The sequence below is a fragment of the Electrona antarctica genome, assembly GCF_951216825.1.
Source record: "Electrona antarctica genome assembly, chromosome: 21".
NCBI classification, from domain to species: domain Eukaryota; kingdom Metazoa; phylum Chordata; class Actinopteri; order Myctophiformes; family Myctophidae; genus Electrona; species Electrona antarctica.
Window position 1 is genome coordinate 3,013,884 of NC_136802.1, and position 10,049 is coordinate 3,023,932.

At 48.3% G+C, this 10,049-nt stretch overlaps 1 protein-coding gene across 1 annotated transcript in view; it reads left to right on the forward strand.

Moving 5' to 3' along the window:
* The window catches only part of LOC306913801 (protein polybromo-1-like), an 89,718-nt gene that overhangs the window by 71,647 nt on the left and 8,022 nt on the right, over positions 1 to 10,049 (forward strand). The window contains exons 19-20 of the mRNA XM_079490614.1: positions 4,548 to 4,762; positions 8,437 to 8,640. Of these exons, the coding sequence (XP_079346740.1) occupies positions 4,548 to 4,762; positions 8,437 to 8,640 (419 nt within the window). The remainder of the gene's footprint in view (positions 1 to 4,547; positions 4,763 to 8,436; positions 8,641 to 10,049) is intronic.

Sequence of the window (10,049 nt, forward strand, 5' to 3'; positions counted from 1 at the left end):
GAGGGACTAGTGGAGAGGAGATCCAGTAGAACTACATGTCAGGGAGGGACTAGTGGAGAGGAGATCCAGTAGAACTACATGTCAGGGAGGGACTAGTGGAGAAGAGATCCAGTAGAATGTCAGGGAGGGACTAGTGGAGAAGAGATCCAGTAGAATGTCAGGGAGGGACTAGTGGAGAAGAGATCCAGTAGAACTAAATGTCAGGGAGGGACTAGTGGAGAAGAGATCCAGTAGAACTAAATGTTAGGGAGGGACTAGTGGAGAAGAGATCCAGTAGAACTAAATGTCAGGGAGGGACTAGTGGAGAAGAGATCCAGTAGAACTAAATGTCAGGGAGGGACTAGTAGAGAAGAGATCCAGTAGAACTAAATGTCAGGGAGGGACTAGTAGAGAAGAGATCCAGTAGAACTAAATGTCAGGGAGGGACTAGTAGAGAAGAGATCCAGTAGAACTAAATGTCAGGGAGGGACTAGTGGAGAAGAGATCCAGTAGAACTAAATGTCAGGGAGGGACTAGTGGAGAAGAGATCCAGTAGAACTAAATGTTAGGGAGGGACTAGTGGAGAAGAGATCCAGTAGAACTAAATGTCAGGGAGGGACTAGTGGAGAAGAGATCCAGTAGAACTAAATGTCAGGGAGGGACTAGTGGAGAAGAGATCCAGTAGAACTAAATGTCAGGGAGGGACTAGTGGAGAAGAGATCCAGTAGAACTAAATGTCAGGGAGGGACTAGTGGAGAAGAGATCCAGTAGAACTAAATGTCAGGGAGGGACTAGTGGAGAGGAGATCCAGTAGAACTAAATGTCAGGGAGGGACTAGTAGAGAAGAGATCCAGTAGAACTAAATGTCAGGGAGGGACTAGTGGAGAGGAGATCCAGTAGAACTAAATGTCAGGGAGGGACTAGTGGAGAAGAGATCCAGTAGAACTAAATGTCAGGGAGGGACTAGTAGAGAAGAGATCCAGTAGAACTAAATGTCAGGGAGGGACTAGTGGAGAAGAGATCCAGTAGAACTAAATGTCAGGGAGGGACTAGTGGAGAAGAGATCCAGTAGAACTAAATGTCAGGGAGGGACTAGTAGAGAAGAGATCCAGTAGAACTAAATGTCAGGGAGGGACTAGTGGAGAAGAGATCCAGTAGAACTAAATGTCAGGGAGGGACTAGTGGAGAAGAGATCCAGTAGAACTAAATGTCAGGGAGGGACTAGTAGAGAAGAGATCCAGTAGAACTAAATGTCAGGGAGGGACTAGTGGAGAAGAGATCCAGTAGAACTAAATGTCAGGGAGGGACTAGTAGAGAAGAGATCCAGTAGAACTAAATGTCAGGGAGGGACTAGTGGAGAAGAGATCCAGTAGAACTAAATGTCAGGGAGGGACTAGTGGAGAAGAGATCCAGTAGAACTAAATGTCAGGGAGGGACTAGTGGAGAAGAGATCCAGTAGAACTAAATGTCAGGGAGGGACTAGTGGAGAAGAGATCCAGTAGAACTAAATGTCAGGGAGGGACTAGTAGAGAAGAGATCCAGTAGAACTAAATGTCAGGGAGGGACTAGTGGAGAAGAGATCCAGTAGAACTAAATGTCAGGGAGGGACTAGTGGAGAAGAGATCCAGTAGAACTAAATGTCAGGGAGGGACTAGTGGAGAAGAGATCCAGTAGAACTAAATGTCAGGGAGGGACTAGTGGAGAAGAGATCCAGTAGAACTAAATGTCAGGGAGGGACTAGTGGAGAGGAGATCCAGTAGAACTAAATGTCAGGGAGGGACTAGTGGAGAAGAGATCCAGTAGAACTAAATGTCAGGGAGGGACTAGTGGAGAAGAGATCCAGTAGAACTAAATGTCAGGGAGGGACTAGTAGAGAAGAGATCCAGTAGAACTAAATGTCAGGGAGGGACTAGTGGAGAGGAGATCCAGTAGAACTAAATGTCAGGGAGGGACTAGTGGAGAAGAGATCCAGTAGAACTAGATGTCAGGGAGGGACTAGTGGAGAAGAGATCCAGTAGAACTAAATGTCAGGGAGGGACTAGTGGAGAAGAGATCCAGTAGAACTTAATGTCAGGGAGGGACTAGTGGAGAAGAGATCCAGTAGAACTACATGTCAGGGAGGGACTAGTGGAGAAGAGATCCAGTAGAACTAAATGTCAGGGAGGGACTAGTGGAGAGGAGATCCAGTAGAACTAAATGTCAGGGAGGGACTAGTGGAGAAGAGATCCAGTAGAACTAAATGTCAGGGAGGGACTAGTGGAGAAGAGATCCAGTAGAACTAAATGTCAGGGAGGGACTAGTGGAGAAGAGATCCAGTAGAACTACATGTCAGGGAGGGACTAGTGGAGAAGAGATCCAGTAGAACTACATGTCAGGGAGGGACTAGTGGAGAGGAGATCCAGTAGAACTACATGTCAGGGAGGGACTAGTGGAGAGGAGATCCAGTAGAACTACATGTCAGGGAGGGACTAGTGGAGAGGAGATCCAGTAGAACTACATGTCAGGGAGGGACTAGTGGAGAGGAGATCCAGTAGAACTACATGTCAGGGAGGGACTAGTGGAGAGGAGATCCAGTAGAACTACATGTCAGGGAGGGACTAGTGGAGAAGAGATCCAGTAGAATGTCAGGGAGGGACTAGTGGAGAAGAGATCCAGTAGAATGTCAGGGAGGGACTAGTGGAGAAGAGATCCAGTAGAATGTCAGGGAGGGACTAGTGGAGAAGAGATCCAGTAGAACTAAATGTCAGGGAGGGACTAGTAGAGAAGAGATCCAGTAGAACTAAATGTCAGGGAGGGACTAGTGGAGAAGAGATCCAGTAGAACTAAATGTCAGGGAGGGACTAGTGGAGAAGAGATCCAGTAGAACTAAATGTCAGGGAGGGACTAGTGGAGAAGAGATCCAGTAGAACTAAATGTCAGGGAGGGACTAGTGGAGAAGAGATCCAGTAGAACTAAATGTCAGGGAGGGACTAGTAGAGAAGAGATCCAGTAGAACTAAATGTCAGGGAGGGACTAGTGGAGAAGAGATCCAGTAGAACTAAATGTCAGGGAGGGACTAGTGGAGAAGAGATCCAGTAGAACTAAATGTCAGGGAGGGACTAGTGGAGAAGAGATCCAGTAGAACTAAATGTCAGGGAGGGACTAGTGGAGAAGAGATCCAGTAGAACTAAATGTCAGGGAGGGACTAGTGGAGAGGAGATCCAGTAGAACTAAATGTCAGGGAGGGACTAGTGGAGAAGAGATCCAGTAGAACTAAATGTCAGGGAGGGACTAGTGGAGAAGAGATCCAGTAGAACTAAATGTCAGGGAGGGACTAGTAGAGAAGAGATCCAGTAGAACTAAATGTCAGGGAGGGACTAGTGGAGAGGAGATCCAGTAGAACTAAATGTCAGGGAGGGACTAGTGGAGAAGAGATCCAGTAGAACTAGATGTCAGGGAGGGACTAGTGGAGAAGAGATCCAGTAGAACTAAATGTCAGGGAGGGACTAGTGGAGAAGAGATCCAGTAGAACTTAATGTCAGGGAGGGACTAGTGGAGAAGAGATCCAGTAGAACTACATGTCAGGGAGGGACTAGTGGAGAAGAGATCCAGTAGAACTAAATGTCAGGGAGGGACTAGTGGAGAGGAGATCCAGTAGAACTAAATGTCAGGGAGGGACTAGTGGAGAAGAGATCCAGTAGAACTAAATGTCAGGGAGGGACTAGTGGAGAAGAGATCCAGTAGAACTACATGTCAGGGAGGGACTAGTGGAGAAGAGATCCAGTAGAACTACATGTCAGGGAGGGACTAGTGGAGAGGAGATCCAGTAGAACTACATGTCAGGGAGGGACTAGTGGAGAGGAGATCCAGTAGAACTACATGTCAGGGAGGGACTAGTGGAGAGGAGATCCAGTAGAACTACATGTCAGGGAGGGACTAGTGGAGAGGAGATCCAGTAGAACTACATGTCAGGGAGGGACTAGTGGAGAGGAGATCCAGTAGAACTACATGTCAGGGAGGGACTAGTGGAGAAGAGATCCAGTAGAATGTCAGGGAGGGACTAGTGGAGAAGAGATCCAGTAGAATGTCAGGGAGGGACTAGTAGAGAAGAGATCCAGTAGAACTAAATGTCAGGGAGGGACTAGTAGAGAAGAGATCCAGTAGAATTAGGGACTAGTGGAGAAGAGATCCAGTAGAACTAAAAGACAAGTCATTTTATCTTTGGTTGCGCTCAGTTTTTGCGCTCTGAAAATAGCCGATCTACAAGCTCACAAGGCGATCTACAAGCTCACAAGGTGTCGCGCTCTTGTCTTGCTAATTCTTTAAAACATGATCATCAGGTACGATGATTAATTATACTAGAAGGAAGATTTTTGTTGTATGATGGGGCGGGGAGGGGTTAGGGTTATGATGTCACTAATGTGGTGTATTTCGATTGGGCCTTTTGACTCAAAGGCTTTCAGGAAGAGACCAAAAAAACACAGGAAAGGCATAATTAAATATTCTAACCTGGGGGTCTATTACAGGGACGTTAACTCCATACAAAACAGAACAAGTAAAACATCTTTACAACTACTGTATCTCCACAGGACGGACTCTGAGATCTTCGAGGACTCTGTGGAGCTGCAGCAGTTCTTCATAAAGATCCGTGACGAGCTGTGCAAGAACGGAGAGATCCTGCTGTCTTCGGCCCTCAACTACAACTCCAAGACGCTGCACAGTGACACGGAGCAGGAGAGGAGAGACAAGCTGCCCCGAGAGGTGGACGAGGACCGGGTCAAGAGGGAGGAGGAGGAGAGCAGAGGTGGGTTTAACTAGAGGGAGGAGAGGAGAGGTGAGGTGGGTTTAACTAGAGGGAGGAGAGGAGAGCAGAGGTGGGTTTAACTAGAGGGAGGAGGAGAGGTGGGTTTAACTAGAGGGAGGAGGAGAGGTGGGTTTAACTAGAGGGAGGAGAGGAGAGGTGGGTTTAACTAGAGGGAGGAGAGGAGAGGAGAGGTGGGTTTAACTAGAGGGGAGAGAGGAGAGGAGAGGTGGGTTTAACTAGAGGGGAGAGGAGAGGAGAGGTGGGTTTAACTAGAGGGAGGAGAGGAGAGGTGGGTTTAACTAGAGGGGAGAGGAGAGGAGAGGTGGGTTTAACTAGAGGGAGGAGAGGAGAGGTAGGTTTAACTAGAGAAGAGAGGAGAGGTGGGTTTAACTAGAGAGGAGAGGAGAGGTGGGTTTAACTAGAGAGGAGAGGAGAGGTGGGTTTAACTAGAGAGGAGAGGAGAGGTGGGTTTAACTAGAGAGGAGAGGAGAGGTGGGTTTAACTAGAGAGGAGAGGTGGGTTTAACTAGAGAGGAGAGGAGAGGTGGGTTTAACTAGAGAGGAGAGGAGAGGTGGGTTTAACTAGAGAGGAGAGGTGGGTTTAACTAGAGAGGAGAGGAGAGGTGGGTTTAACTAGAGAGGAGAGGAGAGGTGGGTTTAACTAGAGGGAGGAGAGGAGAGCAGAGGTGGGTTTAACTAGAGAGGAGAGGAGAGGTGGGTTTAACTAGAGGGAGGAGAGGAGAGCAGAGGTGGGTTTAACTAGAGAGGAGAGGAGAGCAGAGGTGGGTTTAACTAGAGAGGAGAGGAGAGCAGAGGTGGGTTTAACTAGAGAGGAGAGGAGAGGTGGGTTTAACTAGAGAGGAGAGGAGAGGTGGGTTTAACTAGAGAGGAGAGGAGAGGTGGGTTTAACTAGAGAGGAGAGGAGAGGTGGGTTTAACTAGAGAGGAGAGGAGAGGTGGGTTTAACTAGAGAGGAGAGGAGAGGTGGGTTTAACTAGAGAGGAGAGGTGGGTTTAACTAGAGAGGAGAGGAGAGGTGGGTTTAACTAGAGAGGAGAGCAGAGGTGGGTTTAACTAGAGAGGAGAGGAGAGGTAGGTTTAACTAGAGAGGTGAGGAGAGGTGGGTTTAACTAGAGAGGAGAGGAGAGGTGGGTTTAACTAGAGAGCAGAGGTGGGTTTAACTAGAGAGGAGAGGAGAGGTGGGTTTAACTAGAGAGGAGAGGAGAGCAGAGGTGGGTTTAACTAGAGAGGAGAGGAGAGCAGAGGTGGGTTTAACAGGAGAGGATAGGAGAGGTGGGTTTAACTAGAGAGGAGAGGAGAGCAGAGGTGGGTTTAACTAGAGAGGAGAGGAGAGCAGAGGTGGGTTTAACAGGAGAGGAGAGGAGAGCAGAGGTGGGTTTAACTAGAGGAGAGGAGAGCAGAGGTGGGTTTAACAGGAGAGGAGAGGAGAGCAGAGGTGGGTTTAACTAGAGAGGAGAGGAGAGCAGAGGTGGGTTTAACTAGAGAGGAGGAGAGGAGAGTTTAACTAGAGAGGAGAGGAGAGGAGAGGTGGGTTTAACTAGAGGGAGAGGAGAGGAGAGGTGGGTTTAACTAGAGAGGAGAGGAGAGCAGAGGTGGGTTTAACTAGAGAGGAGAGGAGAGCAGAGGTGGGTTTAACTAGAGAGGAGAGGAGAGCAGAGGTGGGTTTAACTAGAGAGGAGAGGTGGGTTTAACTAGAGAGGAGAGGAGACCAGAGGTGGGTTTAACAGGAGAGGAGAGGATAGGTGGGTTTAACTAGAGGGGAGAGCAGAGGTGGGTTTAACTAGAGAGGAGAGGAGAGGTGGGTTTAACTAGAGAGGAGAGGAGAGGTGGGTTTAACTAGAGAGGTTGAGCACCACTGACATACAAACTTTTTGGATTTAGAAGACGATTTCTTTAGACTCGTCCTCGGGTCTAAATGGGTTAAGCCCGTCATAATTATTACACAATCTCCTAATGTCTGCTAACCTGTCTCTCCTAACTCTCCTCTCTCTCTGTCTCCTCTCTCTCTGTCTCCTCTCTCTCTGTCTGCTAACCTGTCTCTCCTAACTCTCCTCTCTCTCTGTCTCCTCTCTCTCTGTCTGCTAGCCTGTCTCTCCTAACTCTCCTCTCTCTCTGTCTCCTCTCTCTCTGTCTGCTAACCTGTCTCTCCTAACTCTCCTCTCTCTCTGTCTCCTCTCTCTCTGTCTGCTAACCTGTCTCTCCTAACTCTCCTCTCTCTCTGTCTCCTCTCTCTCTGTCTGCTAACCTGTCTCTCCTAACTCTCCTCTCTCTCTGTCTCCTCTCTCTCTGTCTGCTAACCTGTCTCTCCTAACTCTCCTCTCTCTCTGTCTCCTCTCTCTCTGTCTCCTCTCTCTCTGTCTGCTAACCTGTCTCTCCTAACTCTCCTCTCTCTCTGTCTCCTCTCTCTCTGTCTGCTAACCTGTCTCTCCTAACTCTCCTCTCTCTCTGTCTCCTCTCTCTCTGTCTGCTAACCTGTCTCTCCTAACTCTCCTCTCTCTCTGTCTCCTCTCTCTCTGTCTGCTAACCTGTCTCTCCTAACTCTCCTCTCTCTCTGTCTCCTCTCTCTCTGTCTGCTAACCTGTCTCTCCTAACTCTCCTCTCTCTCTGTCTCCTCTCTCTCCGTCTGCTAGCCTGTCTCTCCTAACTCTCCTCTCTCTCTGTCTCCTCTCTCTCCGTCTGCTAACCTGTCTCTCCTAACTCTCCTCTCTCTCTGTCTCCTCTCTCTCTGTCTGCTAGCCTGTCTCTCCTAACTCTCCTCTCTCTCTGTCTCCTCTCTCTCTGTCTGCTAACCTGTCTCTCCTAACTCTCCTCTCTCTCTGTCTCCTCTCTCTCTGTCTGCTAACCTGTCTCTCCTAACTCTCCTCTCTCTCTGTCTCCTCTCTCTCTGTCTGCTAACCTGTCTCTCCTAACTCTCCTCTCTCTCTGTCTCCTCTCTCTCTGTCTGCTAACCTGTCTCTCCTAACTCTCCTCTCTCTCTGTCTCCTCTCTCTCTGTCTGCTAACCTGTCTCTCCTAACTCTCCTCTCTCTCTGTCTCCTCTCTCTCTGTCTGCTAACCTGTCTCTCCTAACTCTCCTCTCTCTCTGTCTCCTCTCTCTCTGTCTGCTAACCTGTCTCTCCTAACTCTCCTCTCTCTCTGTCTGCTAACCTGTCTCTCCTAACTCTCCTCTCTCTCTGTCTCCTCTCTCTCTGTCTGCTAACCTGTCTCTCCTAACTCTCCTCTCTCTCTGTCTCCTCTCTCTCTGTCTGCTAACCTGTCTCTCCTAACTCTCCTCTCTCTCTGTCTCCTCTCTCTCTGTCTGCTAACCTGTCTCTCCTAACTCTCCTCTCTCTCTGTCTCCTCTCTCTCTGTCTGCTAACCTGTCTCTCCTAACTCTCCTCTCTCTCTGTCTCCTCTCTCTCTGTCTGCTAACCTGTCTCTCCTAACTCTCCTCTCTCTCTGTCTCCTCTCTCTCTGTCTGCTAACCTGTCTCTCCTAACTCTCCTCTCTCTCTGTCTCCTCTCTCTCTGTCTGCTAACCTGTCTCTCCTAACTCTCCTCTCTCTCTGTCTCCTCTCTCTCTGTCTGCTAACCTGTCTCTCCTAACTCTCCTCTCTCTCTGTCTCCTCTCTCTCTGTCTGCTAACCTGTCTCTCCTAACTCTCCTCTCTCTCCATCAGAGGGCGAGGAGGAAGACAAACCAGAGGACGTGTCGGGCGAGGCGTCCTCCTGGCAGCAGGGGGCGCCGCAGCGCACCTACAGCCAGGACTGCACCTTCGAGAACCAGACGTACCGCGTGGGAGACTGCGTGTACGTGCAGCCCAAGGAGCCCAACCACAAGCCCCACATCGTCTGCATCGAGAGGCTGTGGGAAGACGAAGCAGGTGACCGACCGACCGACCGACCGACCGACCGACCGACCAACTGACCGACCGATCGATCGACCGACCGACCAGCCTCAGAAACCCAGACGTTTTTATTTCCAGGGAGAAAAAAAAAGTCTGGGGCCGAGTCCACTTCAATTCGGCATAGAGTAGCGCAAACGTCGATCACTCTCTGCTGATTTCTGACCGTCTGCACCTTTGTTAAATTGACGCACACACACACACACACACACATCTCTCTCTCTCTGTCGCTCTAATTCATTTGTCTCATGTCGCGCAGCTGCGTCTAGATTCTCCCGGCAGATATATATATATATATATATATATATATATATTCTTCTGGTTACAGTTACAGGAGTTTTCACTACATGGTGTTTGTGATATGAAATGTATACCCTAATCACAGTAAACATCATGTCTTCAGTCATTCTCAAGTTAACTGTAGTCACTTCAGTTCAAGACTGGAGTAGATTGTGATGAAATCCTATGTATTGAATCGAGAATCATTTTGAATAGAGAATCGTTTTGAATCTGGGAAAATAAATGCTTTTCAGTTTTTGGATTGAGAATCGAGGCCCCAAGAATCGGAATGGAATCGTGGGACACCCAAAGATTCACAGCCCTACTCTTAATGCCTACTTGATTCTCTGTTGCACGATGGTGTCGCCTGCCTGCGACAGCGCCATAGAGTAAGACAGTTACGACGACTCCGTTCACTTCATGGGGCTTCAGTCCAAGTTCTACATAGACTTCTATTGGCGAAGAGTGACAGCGGAAGTTTACGGAATGCATTGGAGTCTATGGGCTATGCGCGCGAGTACATGAACCACGTGACCGGGCTGTTTTCTGCCCCCTCAATGTCACAACTCTGTCTATACTCTATTCAGTATTTTAGCTGTGACGTGAGCGCCCCCTCCAGATATACTTCCGGGTCCTACTTTTGTGTCGCTTTTGTGTCCCCATAGAGTCATACTGTGACGCTCCGGCGGACTAAATCGGAGACGAAAACAACCACGGAAGTCTCATTTTACCGCTTTCCTCGCAACAACAAAGCTGCGCTGCTCTCCCAAATCTGGCTGACAGGCTTTCTGCCCCACACGGAATACTATCGCCATTTTATTTCATTGTGTCAACTAAATCCTCATTAATGCAAACTAGATTCAACATGCTCAAGCCTGCAAACATTCTAAATATGCCCCCGAAATATTGTACTGAGCAAATGGACTGTTACCACCTTCAATAATAATGATAATAATAGTCTTTATTGTCTCCACATCATATATTTTCTTTGTCATGGACACTTGTACTAAACATTAATAATTCTACTCGAGTTGGAAGCATTAAGACCCATTTTAACCCTCAATGGCTTCCTTTTCTGAAAAATAATGTCATTGTAAAAAGATTCACGC